Genomic DNA, 15,318 nt, shown 5'->3' with positions numbered 1-15,318 from the left:
CTCTGTCCATCTTGTGCCATCCACCATTATGGCATCCGTTTGGCCACTGGCACCTTTTAGACTAACCCAGTTGACAGTATGTGTGCAGAAGCTGCTGAACTACCGAAGACATACCACCGTGATGTTGTCCTCAGTGGGTATGCCTACCGTTTGTCTGCAAAGTCAGGCCACCTATCCTATACCTCCTCCTTTGATGTCTACTTTGACTGCCAGTATGGGGCGTGTCCCTCTTCTCTGTTACCTCCTGGAGTTTGCTTCGGCTACTGCTCTGCCAGCTTAACTTCATGCTACCTGCCACTTTACCGAGGGGTGTGAACCCTTCAGTACCTTGGCTTTGTGCAGTGGTCCGTGGTCCATGTTCACTTTGGACTGTATTCGCTTCCCAAGTACACTACTCCAGATTCAATCTATTGCTGTATGTTTCTCAACTTTCGCACACCACTTAGTGATAGCATCTTCGTGTACAGTGATGGCTCTTGGACTGACCGTGATGTCGGGTGTGCCTTCGTCATTGGCACTGACCAATTTTAGTATTGGCTTCTGGAACACTGTTCAGTATTTACAGCAGGCTCTTCACCCTGTATCAGGCCATGCAGTCCATCTAGCCACACAGGCTTTTCAGTTGTCATTTTTTCCAACTCTCTGTGCCCTTCAGACTCGATGTGTGCTGTACACAGTACATCCCTTAGTGCAGTGGGTCCAAGAAAGCTTCCACTTAATCACTCTTGATGGAGCCACAGTAATGTTTGTGTGTCGGTGTGACGGAAAACGAGGCTGCTGACACTGCTGCCAAGGCTACAGTCCTCTCAGCTCAACCTGCTAATTTTTCCATTCCTTCTGTCATGGGAACAAGCTTTGGGGAATTAAACCTCTCCCAGCTAGTTGGTCGAACTCCCCTCAGCCCTCTCGTCGTAAGATCATTTTGTGTAGCTTGCATATTGGGCACTGTAGTTTCAGCCATCGCCATTTGCCCTCAGCACTGTGTTTGCTCAACCCATTGCAGAGTTCGACTAGTGACAGGAGCTTTTAGGATGAGTCCAGTGACAAGTGTACTGGTGGAGGCTGGAGTCCCTCCATTGAAGGTCAGGCGTGCACAACTGCTCGTCAGTTACGTTGCACACATTCATAGCTCTCCTGAGAACCCGAATTACCGTCTTCTTTTCCCAACCATTGCAGTTCACCTCCGTCATAGGCGGCCCAGGTCAGGGCTAACGATTGCGGTTCGCGTACGATCACTTCTGTCTGAACTGGAGTGCTTCCCTTCACCACCTGTCCTTGAGGTCCATTCACGTACTCCTCCATGGTGTAGCTGTAGGCCGAAGCTTCGCCTGGACCTTTCGCGTGGCCCTAAGGACTCTGTTAACCCTGCGGCTCTCCGCTGTCACTTCCTCTCAATTCTTGAAGTGTTCTGGGGCTCTGAAGTGGCTTACACCAATGGCTTGATGCCTGATGGTAATGTTGGCTTCGCCTTTGTCCACAGAGGTCATATTGAACAGCATTCCTTGCCCAATGGTTGCAGTGTATTCTCTGCAGAGCTGGTGGCCATATCTCGTGCACTTCAGTATATCTGTTCATGCCCCGAGGAATGGTTTCTTCTGTGTACTAACTCCTTCAGCAGCCTAGAAGGTATCGACCAGTGCTACCCTCGCTATCCTTTGGTGGTGTCCATCCAGGAGTCAGTCTGTGACCTGGACTAGTCCCATTGTTCAGTGATGTTTGTGTGTGGCCCCAGGACGTGTCGGCATCCCAGGCAATGAACTTGCCGACAGGCTGGCCAAACAGGCTACACGAAAACCACTTCTGGAGATGGGCATCTCTGAACCTGACCTGTGTTCTGACTTACACCGCAGGGTTTTTCAGCTTTGGGAGACAGAATGGCATAACAGTACGCACAACAAACTGTGTGTCATTAAGGAGACATTGAATGTGAGGAAGTCTTCTGTGCGGGCCTCTCGCAGGGAATCAGTTGTCCTCTGCTGGCTCCGCATTGGCCAAGCTTGGGTGATCCACAGTTACCTCTTGTGCTGTGAAGACCCGTCTCCGGTTGACAGTGGCCCATATTCAGGTCCACCGGCCCACTTTGACTGCCCAGTGACGAAATTATGGGTTGCCGGACTCATTGCCACTCATTTTATCTGACAACGTCTCATTGGCTGATGTAGTTTTAATTTTTATTCATCAGGGCGGGTTTTATCATTTGATCTAAGTTTTAGTGCATGTCCTTTTGTACCTTTGTGTCCTCCATCCTAGTGCTTTTAAGGTGGAGGTTTTAATGTGTTGCAGAGTGGCTGGCTTTTCCTTTTTATTCTCATGGTTGGCCAGCCACTGTAATCTGCTTTCTTGTTTTATTGTCTTCTGTTTCTGGCATCTCTGTTGTTTTCTTGTCCTCTTTTGCTCCTTGTAGTGTTCGTTGCCTTTCCTTCATTCTTGTGGTTTTTTCCTTTCTTGCTGTTTTGTGTTGTGTGTCTCGTCTGTTTTAGTCTCATACTTGTGGCATTGCTTTATTAGGAACAAGGGGCCGATGACCTTGTAGTTTGGTCCCTTCCCCCTCTTTTAAATAAACCAACCAACCATCTCCATTTGTTAAGTGTTGATACCCTACCACGTTATGCTCATTGTCATCAACCTTTGACAATTTGCCATTTCCTGACTGAACGTCCTTTTTTAGCCGCTTATGTTCTAATTTACGTTTGCCATCTAAGATCTCGGCCATTTTAGCAAACGATGCGTGGGCTGTCCACTGCATTTTACCTTTTATTTGTCAGAACGGAATTGACAGTGTATTGAAAGGAGGATATAAGATGAACATCAACAAAAGCAAAACGCAGATAATGGAATGTAGTCGAATTAAATCGGGTGATGCTGAGGGTATTAGATTAGGAAATGAGACGCTTAAAATAGTAAATGAGTTTTGCTATTTGGTGAGCGAAATAACTGAGGATGGTTGGAATAGAGGAGATATAAAATGTAGACTGGCAATGGCAAGGAAAGCGTTTCTGAAGAACAGAAATTTGTTAACATCGAGTATAGATTTCAATGTCAGGAAGTCATTTCTGAAAGTATTTGTATGGAGCGTAGCCATGTATGGAAGTGAAACGTGGACAATAAATAGTTTAGATAGAAAGAGAATAGAAGCTTTCGAAATGTGGCGCTACAGAAGGATGCTAAAGATTAGATGGATAGATCACATAACTAATGAATAGGTATTGAATAGAATTGGGGAGAAGAGAAATTTGTGGCACAACTTGACTAGAAGAAGGGATCGGTTGGTAGGTCATGTTCTGAGGCATCAAGGGATCACCAATTTAGTATTGGAGGGCAGTGTGGTGGGTAAAAATTGTAGAGGAAGACCAAGAGATGAACACTCTAAACAGATTACGAACGATGTAGGTTGCAGTAGATACTGGGAGATGAAGCAGCTTGCACAGGATAGAGTAGCATGTAGAGCGCTGCATCAAACAAGTCTCTGGACTGAAGACCACAACAGCAGCAGCAGCAGCAGCAGCAGCAGCAACAACAACAACAACAACAACGGCAATATGGCGGAGGACATTTAATCTTTAGTTCAGGACCTCCGTTGTCTCTCTGGCATGTTTTATGGAGCGTTCTCCAAGGGGAAATCCATGTTTTTATCAGTCTTACCTTCTGTTAATTGGGCTTAATGTGTAATTGCTTTTAACTTCTTTTTCGTCTTAGCATTCTAAGGTCTGATGGGCACATATGACCCTAGTCATTTTTGCGCAAAAAAAAAAGGCTTTCGATGAGCATGACATCACAACTGTTTACGTTTTTAAGAGGCCACGAGAAAACGTAATCAATAGCAATTTCAGAAACATTATTTTCAAAGTAAATTTCTTTTTACTCTAGATGACTTAATGTTACTTGTGAGAATGTACCATGAATTTCTTATATCATGGCATTCTTGAATCTTATTTAAAACCTAACTCTTTGAGGACTAGCCACTTAAAAAAATTTCAAGTTCGGAGGACAAGCCATATATGACACTATGTAAAATTTTACGCAAGCATTTATGTTTGATATATCTTGAAGGATAACACATATTTATTTTAGTTCTTTCACAGATTACAAGTTATGCAATAATGATGGCAAAAAGTATAATTATCTTTCAGAAAAAAGTTCGAAGTGAGTTCTTGAGCAATTTCACACATAAGTGGCTTTTCTGTGGGAAAGTTGAAGTGCTTGATGGAATATTTATTCAGCCAGGTAACCCATGACATGTTTGGTGCACAGCAGTGAAATTTATAATCGCACTTGCCATAAATATTCAGCTGCCACAATTTTAGGTTGTGCTCTTATGCAGAAATTGATAGTATGAACATTAAAAGTTAAGAAGTCATGTGTATTATTGCCGTGCCGGTTGCAAAGTTTTCAGAGTAACTGGATAGAGAGTGTAGACTCTTCATATGTTACTGCAAAGTACATTGGTTAAGGGGCATGCCTGGAATGATTTTTCAATTTAAAACTCAATATTGTTGAATTTATGAAGGAAGTAGGAGTACAAGAACGAAAATTAGAACATTCAGAATAGACTGCATTTAAAAAGAAAATTGCATTGTAGAAGGTGCACTTGTGACAATCAATTTTCCTAAGCACGCTGGCGTTAAAGAATAGACGAGGTTTGAATAGTTTTTATGAATGTTGTGTAAAGACACTGTCAGACTTACATCTGTTTTAGAGACCGTTTACAGTTTCAGTTGAAAGCGTCCCTGTGCATTTGCAGATGTAACTGACCGACCTGCAGGGTAATTCCAGATGTAACAACAAATATTTTATGTTAAAACTGCCCAGGATGTCTACGTTGCTTTTCTCAGGTAGAGTTTCCAAGTCTCCACAATGAGCATGCAAACATGGCAAAATATTTTGATTTGACATACTGGCCTGAGAGACCTTTTTTTGATTATGAAACTAAGTAAGCACAATTATATGGCAATTTGAGTGCGTAACCCTGTGAAATTGTCTGTGTCTGTCTGTCCAGGTGCCAGATGAAAATTATTATAGTATGTCTTCAGTGTACCAAAAAGGATTAAATAACACTGAAAATTTGTTTTGTTTGTGATGTTGTAAAATGTGAAATATAAAACGAAGTTGTAGGCAATGTGGCTGCACTGTGGTTTAAATGCGGCGCATTTGCAGTTTTCCACTCTTCCTTCTCCTTGTGCTCAGACAGCGTGATGTGGCGGTGGGGGAAATATGCGGCAAGGCTGAGTGGTTTGGCAGTCGTGCCCTTCCACGGTCTGCCCCTGCCATTAAATTTTCTGTGTGTGTACTGACTTGCTTTACTTTCCGTGTCCAGGCAAAAACATCTAAATTCTCGTCTTCCAAAACTCTACAGTTTTAATGGCCTCACCATTGCACAAAAATAGATCTTCTACTTTGCAAATAAACTCCACCCGTGGGCACAAGAGCAAATGTTCATTCATCTGTGTTGCTCCACATTCATTCTAGTCACCTTCAAGGTAGCCGCACTTGACCAGTTGCATTTTGCGATTCCTGTTCTTAATCTATTCAGTGCTTTCCATGCGTTATTTCGTAGTTGCTGCCCATGTGTGATTCTTCTTTGGGGTGCAGGTTTGTATTTTGCAGAGTGTCCAGCCATAAAGATAGGTCTAGGTCAGTGTCGTAAACATACTGTCTGTCAGAAGCAGCTCTTCCTTGACTTAAGACGAATTAGAACTGTTCGGTGGCTATACAGCTAGTGCCATGGGTCGATTTCCGGCTTTTCCTATCTATTTCACTGGTTACTTTGTGTCTGATATTTGTTTGTTCGTGCTGCTTAACAGCAGTGTTGTTGTTGTTGTTGTTGTTGTTGTTGGCCGACTACGTCACATCCTATGCTCTGAATATCTGCTGTCATTGGCTGGCAAGATCACATGATGAGCAATGACTGGCTAACAAAAGTGCATTTCAATCCCAATTTTAGTGCTTCGGAAGCTACTGTGCTGTATTCGGTGGAATTCGTATTTATACTTCTGTAATAAGAAAATATGCAGTGTACACATTGCAGTGCATCAAAGATCTCTCCAAACTGCTCCCCTCCCCTTGCCCCCCCCCCCCTCATACCCCCACCCCCACACCCCTAAAGTGCTGGTAAGTTCTACACTGGCGTATAAAACATTTACCATTCATAGAGTTGATAAGTCTTACAGTTCCAAGGGAAAATATGTCACTTAACATGGAAAACAGCAATTTCACCCGGGAAAAAGTGTATTTTCACCCAGGAATAAGTGTGTTTTTAACTGGGAAGTCTGGGGATTTTTTCCTCTTGCCCATTTATACAGTCTGGCTATTGTAACCACACATTATCAATCAATCAATTTCACTGAGAAATAAGCGAACCCATGGATAAAATTAGAAAACTGCTAAGAAAACTTAGTATGAATTTATTATAACCAGTGCGTACTACACATGTAATTAATTATATTTTTATCATTACAGATTGCAGCACAGTGCTGCAGAATGGCACTCAAGTGGTACCAGCAGCAGAGACAGTTGTGGGACAACTACTCCAGCTAAGTGTGTCCGTATGTCCTACATTGGCAAAAGCGTGGGGACAGCTCGGAGCGTGGTGTTACCGTTGGGGACGGCGAGCAGTCGACATTGCTGGGAGAGCTGGTGGGGGACAACTCGGAGAAGCTGACAGGCTGGCAGTGCAAGCTCTTGTTCCCTCTGGTATTGCAGGGCATGACCTTGACAGAGTTTACTCTATCCTAGGTCAGACACGTGCCCTTGCAGATGAAGAGGATATTGAGGTGCATTTTGATAACAGTATACTGTCTCTGTAGTGTGGCCATTCTTTGATTTTTAAATAGCACATAGTATCATAGTAGCATAAAAGTATATTTAAATTCAAGTCTAGCTTGGTACCAGAGACAGTGATCATGTGGGTGTGGGTGTTGTGCTTGCGTAAATGTGTGTGTTTTGTCTACCTTAGAAGAATGCTTTTTGGCTGAAAGCTCACATGTTCAGCAGTCTTTTTGGAACATTGCTTTGACGAGCTGTGTCGGGAAGACATTGGAACGCATGGTCAACTGTCACCTGGTTTGGCTGCTGGAGACGAGGCAGCTCCTTAGCCACTCTCAGTGTGGCTTTCGGAGATGATGTTCAACTATAGACAACTTGACCCTGCTTGAGGTGGCCATCCAACAGGCCTTCCTATGTAACCAGCATTGTCTAGGTGTATTCTTTGACATCAATAATGCGTATGACACTATTTGGCGCCGCCTTATCCTCAATCAACTCCATCAGTGGGGGTTTTCATGACCATCTCCCCATCTTCATTCGGTCCTTTCTTTCCCACCTCCTCTTTTGATATCGGGTTGGTAATGTGCTGCCTGATTTGTATGTGCAGGAGAATGGTGTTCCTCAGGGAAGCGTTCTAAGTGTCACCCTCTTTGACGTCGCCATTAACAGTATCACGTCCACTATCCGGAGTCCAGCCCAGTGCTCCTTGTTTGTGGACGATTTTGCTGTTTTCTGTTCTTCCTCCGGTCTTGTCACTGCTAGTCGGCAGTTGCAGCTTACGATAAAGCGATTAGAGGCATGAACTGCGAAGACGGGTTTTACCTTTTCTGCAGACAAATGTGTGTGTGTGCATTTTAATCGTTCTCGACCTCTTTTTACCTCCCCTGAATTGCGTCTGAGGGACACCATTCTTCCTTTTAGAGACACTGTGAGGTTCCTGGGCCTCACTTTTGATTCCAAATTGTCATGGTTGCCGCACCTTAAAGACCTGAAGGTGCGGGCCCTGAAGGCACTGAATATTTTGAAGTGTCTGAGCCATTGGTCCTGGGGAGCAGATCGGGCACGTCTGCTGCAGTTTTATAGGGCTTTCTTCCGGTCGCGTCTTGACTATGGATGCACCATGTATGGGTCAGCGAGGCCTTCGTATCTGAAGATTCATGACGCAGTACACGATGAGGGTATCAGGCTGGCCACTGGTGCCTTCCGTACCAGTCCCATCCCTAGCCTGTGTGCTGAGGCAGGGGAACCAACGCTCGCCATCCGGTGGAAAATCCTCATGGTGCGACGAGTGTGTCAATTCCTTGCCTGTCCCACCTCCCCTCCGTACCCTACTGTTGCCCGACCGCCTATGGAACGTCTCTTTTCCAGTCGTCCCAGGGCAAAGAGACCATTTGGGATTCGTGCCAAGCATTTGCTTGAGTCCCTTGGTGTGGAGCGTGTGGCACCCCAACTCCAGGGTTTTACCCGCCTGCCTCCCTGGTTGCTCCAGAGGCCCAGCGTCCTTTTAGACTTGTCAGAGTACCGGAAGAGCTGCACTCCTGCGTTTTTGTTTACCTCCTTATTTTACGATATTTTGAACCAGCATCCCAACCATGTACCAGTATTTACGGATTGCTCTAAACAGGGGGACTCTGTTGGTTGTGGTGTTGTTTTCCCTGATCGAGTCGTCAAGTTACGGCTTCCTGCAGCATTTACCATCTTTGATGCCGAATTGTTTGCAATCTTACGGGCATTGGAGCAGATGAGATGTGTTCCCAGTCTTCTCATCTGTTCTGACCCCCTGAGTGCCCTTCAGACCATGCAACACTTGTACCCAGCAGATATGGTCGTCCAGAACAACCATGATGCCCTACTCCACCTGCAACACCAGGGGAAGGTGGTTTCTTTCTGCTAGGTGCCGGGGCACATCGGTATTAGGGGAAACAAACTGGCGGATGTGGTTGCCAAAGATGCATGTTCTCTCCCTCACGTTGATGAATGTGCCATCCCCCTCCATGCTGTTACCTCCCTTTTGTGTTTTCGTGTTATGCGTCAATGGGAAGAGGAGTGGCTGGCAGTCGGTGAAAATAAGCTGCGTCTGGTCAAGGCCACCACGCGGCTATGGCGTACGTTCTACCAGTCATGCAGGCGGGATAAGGTTCTCCTCACTCGCCTCCGCATCGGGCACAGTCCCTTAACGCATGGTTTTTTACTCCGGTGGGAGGACCACCCAATCTGTAGTGCTTGTGGCTTCCAGATTACTGTCCGCCACATTTTACTTGACTGTCTTTTATTCTCTGACCAGAGGGCGGTGGTTTCCTTGCAACCGGATTTGCCCTCTATTTTGCAAGACGACGCAACAACTGTGGTTAAGGTCTTACGGTTTTGTGTCCTGTCCAATTCGTTGCCTCGGATTTTAGGGAGAGGATTTTAATGTGATGCTGGGTGACTGGCTCACCCAGGGTTTAGGTAAGAGGTCCGCCAGTCACGATTGCCTACTTGTTTCACTTTGATTTCTGTTCTCTTTTCCTTGTGTTTCATTTCCTTTTTTAGTGCGTTTCGTCTCCTCTTGTTTTGCCTCTCTATGTGAGGATTTGGAACTGCGTCAGGTCTGTGTCTTTTAGCCGTTCTCCTTGTTCGCTGTCTGTCTTCGTCCCTTCACCGCATGTGTTACTGTTTCTATGCGTTTGGGTGCTGATGGCCACGCTGTTTAGCGCCCGAAAACCTCAAACCACACACACACACACACACACACACACACACACACACACACACACACACACACTTGTTTGTTTGTCTGTCTGCAACTCAGCATCTCCTATATGTGGTGAGTAGCAATATATCCTTTTCATAATTCTGTGAACGTACTAGTTTGAAATTTTTAAGTCTTTTGAAAAATTTAGCTATTGGATGTTGCAGAGCCACTTAATCTGAAGTGTTCATTTTTACACCTGAGTGATTTGATGCAGAGGAAACTAAAATTAAATGTCACTATAGCTGACACATTCAAAGTGAGAGAGCTCAGTAACTACATTGACATTAAAAACTGTATCAATTATATTTCAGTCACAGTTGCACCTTTTTACAGTATGACTAGCTTCAGTCTCATTGGTTCGTCTTCTGATGTACGTAGATGGTTCATAAACCCGTAATGTCTTTGTCAGAATACATATGTGTAGTTCTGATACAGACATAACAGGTTGCTGATGCAACTACAGAGATCTCAAGATGATCCAGCAAGACTGAAACTGATGACACTGTAAAAAATGTGCAACTAGTACTTATACAAACAATAATATAAACAATATTAATTTTTATAAAATATTAATAGTTAATTGGAACCTTGAGACATTCTTGCTGCAGATGTCTCAGGTTTTTGCTGTATTTTGATACATCAGGTTGTAATTCTACTTTTGTACTACTGGAGTAACTTAGCATTTTTTTCATAGTTGAAAAATTTACAGCCAAAGTTACTTTTGCTTTGAAAATGATATTTATTGTGTGCAGTGTCTCGTTTCTATCTAAGATGACCAAGTATACACCAGGAAACAGTGACATTTTTCCCATTCAGTTGTATAAATGATGACATTTTGGAGTCACGAAAATGTTCTCCTGGTGAAGAAAGGATATATTGTATAAAAGTGAAAGTGTATGTGAAGCACCCAAATATTTAAGGCAATTTTGTAACTTGGTAACTGGCCTTTGCTGCCAGAGTTGGCGGTCATGTGTGTGTGAGGCGTGCTTGCTTGTGTGTATGAATGGTGTGTGTTTCTCTATTGCTGATGAAATCTGTGGCCGAAAGCTTTGTGCGAGTGTCTTTTAATGGGCCTGCAACTTAATGTCTTCTGTATGGATAAGTAGCAATCTATTTTTCCTATATTGTTAATATTCCTACCTGGAGTTTCCTTTTTTAGAAGGTAACATATGACATTTAATCCAAAATAGATTTGCATAGAAAGTACCAACGTTGTTAGCATAAAGATTGTAGTCACAGTTGGTAAAAGTAATTTGCCTTAGCTCAAGTTTTGCCTCAATGTTGTATGAACCACCTTTTTTTTAACTTTTAAAAATCTAATTGAGATCATTAATCTGAAAAATTACTTCAGTTACAAATAAGCATGTAGTTCACTGCCATTCCCAATGAATACATGTGCTTTATTTTTTGACATTTCCACCATTTCTGTGAGATAAAATGATTGCTTCATTAATTGCATCATATTTGAGAGTATTAAACTAGAGCTAGCAAATGTTAAACATTTACTTCTATGTCATGAGACAGTAAGCTGATTATCTAAGCAACATTTGCAACAATTAGGCATCTCGGTGTAAGTGAAGAGTCAGATCACTAGGACCACATACATTGGATACACTAGCTACAAACTTGCCTTACAGTTTCTATATCAACAGAGAGCATCTTGATTTAGGATCAGTGACCATACCCACCTACATACGTACGATATACATCAACTTTGACTACGTTGAATACTAACAATAATTAGTTGGACTGGATTGCAAAAGCAGCTTACTTTTCAGTGTCCACATAAGAACAGGTTGTGCAGATTAGTGTGGATATGAGAGTAATAATTTGAATGCTCATATCAAGGGAAATTGTGTGGACTAATGTCTTGTTACCTGTTGGTATTCTCTGAAGGCAGACTGCAAATAAGAGTATATGAGGTGAGGCAATCAAGCAAACTGGTGCTACTACCTGCAAACGGTGAGCACACCATGGCAGGTTTTGAACAGATTTGTGTCCATTGATGTTTCTCCACCCTGAGCTTGACAGGCCCAGTTAGGTCACTCAGTCTCGCTGTATAAATTGTCCTTTGAAGCCCTTGTGTTGCATCTCGGTGGTAAGAGTGAAATGTTGAGATGGAGCTATGAGTTAAGCTCAAGTTTCATGTGAAACTTGGGAAAGCTGCTACAAAAGAAAGAATATTTATTGTGAACATGAGTTTTTGATTGGTTCAAAAGGTTTAAAGAGGCACGTGAAATGGCTGATGACAATCCACCTCCTGGATGACCCTCTACATAAAAATTGGGCAACAATGTTGGAAAAATTGGTAAATTGTTCCTAGAAAGTCAATCAATGAACATTATTATGTCGAGGTTCTGACTGCTGTTCGTGAAGAAATGAGGAGACAAATATCCGATTTGTGGAATGGCAAAACTGGATGCTTCGCAAAGACAAGATGATAGGGCATTCCATCTTGTCTGTGAAGGTTTTCTTCATGAAATAAGGTGTCACTGTGTTAGACCACAGTATTTGCCCAACCTTGTCCCCCCCCCCCCCCCCTCCCCCCCTCCTCACCCATTCAATCCCGTCTCAGGCCATCCTGATTTAGGTTTTCCGTGATTTCCCTAAATTGCTTCAGGCAAATGCCGGGATGGTTCCTTTGAAAGGGCACGGCCGATTTCCTTCCCCATCCTTCCCTCACCCGAGCTTGCGCTCCGTCTCTAATGACCTCGTTGTCGGCGGGACGTTAAACACTAATCTCCCCCTCCCCCTCCCCCTCCCCCTCCCCCTCCCCCCCCCTTACTTTCTTTATTTTCAAGGTCAAATTGGCACTTAAGGGAACAAGCGGTGAAAACAAAAGTGAGGAAGGTTCTCAACAAGCTGACGGAAGCACTTTTTTGAACAATGGAAAATTCGTATGGAGCATTGTGGGGCTTGACAGGGAGAGTACATTGGGGGATATAAACTTTGTAATATAATTGGGAGCAATAACAAGTTTTGTAATACAAGTCAGGCTATTCAGTGACCACAGCTTGTATAGTAAAGCAGGTTACATGACCCAAAGTGATGGCAGCTTTGTATGATGAATGTTTATACAGAATGAAAGAGACTGCTGAGACAGTTGCCTTTGTTTTTGATGGAGCAGCTCTGGGACTTGTGCATGTCTGTTTGTCTCTGATAGCTTCTGAAGACCAGAACACCAGTCCATTACACTTGGATTGCTTGAGATGGAATAAATTAACACTCCATGGACAATGAGCATGCCCTCCGAAGTATAGTGTGTGAGTGAGTGAGTGAGTGAGTGAGTGAGTGTGCGCCTGCGCCCACACAGTTGTTATGGCAGGATGTGATTGTTACTAAAACAAGGGAACACACATGTGAATCCTTGCATGCATGTTCGATGACAGTGGGTCTTTGTAGTTTGGATACTGGTTGATTCTTAAAAGTGGACTTTACCGATTTATTTTATTTTTTTATTTTATTTTATTTATTTATTTTTTCCCCCCTCCTGCAAGCCAGAAAACCAGTTGTCATCTGTGCAGATTTGTATATTTCAGAAATTTTGTCTATATTGAGGCCTAGTTTTTTCAGTGACATTTTTCATCCTCATCTGCACAAAGATTTATGTAGTCCGTCAACAGAGGAAGTAGCTTACAAAACACTCGTTCAGCTGATATTTCAATATTGCTAGTCAGTCTAGGATCCAAACCAGATAGGATTGATAGAGAAAACAAGGAATGTCCAAAGAAGAGCAGCATGTTTCGTTACGAGCTCATTTAGTAAGTGCAAAAGTGTTACGGAGGTGCCCAGCCAACTCCAGTGGCAGATTCTGGAGGAGAGGCACTTTGCATTTGAAAGTTCAGAGAGCATACATTCCTAGAAGAGTCAATGAATAGGTAGCTTCCTCCTACATCTCTCTCTCAAAAGATCATGAAAATAAAGCTAGAGATATTTGAGCCCACACAGAGGCTCGCCGACAGTCATTCTTCCCGCGAACCATTTGCAACTGGAACAGGAAAAAGGCGAAGTGACACTGGTACACAAGTACTGCCTGCCACGCATCCCAAGATTGCTTGTGAAGTATAGATGTAGAACTCGTTATTGACTGGTTCTGTAGTTTGTGACATGCGTTTATCCCCCAAAACATTCAAATCACTCACCACAGGACATATGGAAGGTGGTTATTCTGGTCCAATCACCGTATCTTCAAGAATTTTATCAGTGTCTGGTTCTAAATGAGAAACAGCTAATTCCACATCTCTGAGTACTTATGCAAACCTTTGAGTTGTTGCTCCTAGGTCAGATTTTTTTAGTGACTTTACCTTCAATCTGTATTTGTTTAGGATTGATGCTTTTTGTTGCAATGTAAAAGGTACAGCAACATAAAAGGGTGAGTGGTTTATTACATTTTGAAACACTGCCATCATACCTTTGTGGTTGTGGGCAATACATGGCGGTTATGGGCAGTGCACAACCATGAAGGAGGATAGTTACTACACACGACTATTGAGGTCACTCTCATGTAGCTGCACATCAGAATAGAAAAGCAAGAGTGTGTGCTGTTTTATTCAACGTTTGACTCTCACGTTATCAAATTAATACTGTTAATTGAACAGTTGTTGTCAGTTGCTCATCTTAGAATTTACTTTAAATACAGGCCAGAATTTTTATATCTAAGTGCTTAGAACTGTTGCAAAGATCTCATTCCAAATCAGTTCATATTGGAGAATGTGGCAGTAAAAAAAAGTGTTTGTGAAATGAAATGTACTGTGGTAAGATATAGAAATTGTCATTTGTTTCAACTTCATTGATTAATATTAATACCAAAATCATTCCCAGAACTGTGTAGAAAGTATGATATTTCATTTTTAATGGGCTTAAGTAATTTCTTTTTCTTGAATTCCAGGCAGAAGATTACAACACTTCAGAGATGATAGAATCTCAGTTGCAAAATGTGAGAGTCTTATCGAGCACACCAAGTGAGAATCTTACATGTCTAGTGGATATCTGGAGGAATGCACAGAAGCGTGTTTATGCTTATTACGAATTATCTGCGATGGCATATTTCAGATATTTAGAACTGTGTGGTGACAAAGAGGTTTGTTCTGGTGCCGTGTTCTTTTTGACGTTATCATAGAGATGCTGATAACCTGTTCACTGCCAGTAACTGTACTGAATGTTCCTCTTGCAGGATGCAGACTGTTCCACTATTACAATAACACTGAGACTTTTGCGACTGATAGTGAAACACGCACTGGAGCTGCAGGCTGTGTTGGAGACAGGACTTGCTTCGACACCTACCCGCCCTTGGAAAGGCATAATTCCGCAGCTGTTCTCCCGCCTCAATCACCCTGAGCCGTATGTGCGGCGTCGCTTGTCTGAGTTGCTGTGCCGTGTGGCGGAAGATGCTCCACACCTCATCACATTTCCTGCTGTTGTCGGTGCATCTGCTGGTGGTGCACGCATAAGAAACATGGATGTTGCTGCATCAACAGCTAGTGAGTTGAGTTTATACAGCTGTTAATTTGATATTTTTTAAAAAAATCAAGGAAAACATATTATTAATAATGCCATGCTATTTGTTGGAATCATTCAGCTTGCCACAAAACATAGGCATGGTAGCATGCACGGTAGTAGTGGTGTAGGAGTAGGGGTCTTGTCTGGTATGCTAGCTCCTGCACTTTGTTCTATATATTATACACTGCTCGTGGTTGGTGGTGTTTGTTCATAAAACAGTTTCTTGTATACTTGGATGAGTATACCATCAACACATGTCCCTCAGAAATCTTAACTGGCAAAATAAATTGGTTTCTTGTGGCAGCTCTGGTTGACAGTGCAGC

At 43.0% G+C, this 15,318-nt stretch overlaps 1 protein-coding gene across 1 annotated transcript in view; it reads left to right on the top strand.

Moving 5' to 3' along the window:
• Positions 1–15,318, top strand: part of LOC124787604 (serine/threonine-protein kinase SMG1) — a 393,945-nt gene that overhangs the window by 227,342 nt on the left and 151,285 nt on the right. The window contains exons 26-28 of the mRNA XM_047254356.1: positions 6,457–6,770; positions 14,385–14,576; positions 14,670–14,976. Of these exons, the coding sequence (XP_047110312.1) occupies positions 6,457–6,770; positions 14,385–14,576; positions 14,670–14,976 (813 nt within the window). The remainder of the gene's footprint in view (positions 1–6,456; positions 6,771–14,384; positions 14,577–14,669; positions 14,977–15,318) is intronic.

This window comes from Schistocerca piceifrons, chromosome 3 (genome assembly GCF_021461385.2).
Source record: "Schistocerca piceifrons isolate TAMUIC-IGC-003096 chromosome 3, iqSchPice1.1, whole genome shotgun sequence".
Taxonomy (NCBI): domain Eukaryota; kingdom Metazoa; phylum Arthropoda; class Insecta; order Orthoptera; family Acrididae; genus Schistocerca; species Schistocerca piceifrons.
Note: the sequence above shows the minus strand (reverse complement) of the source record. Positions and strands in the feature narration are given on the sequence as shown.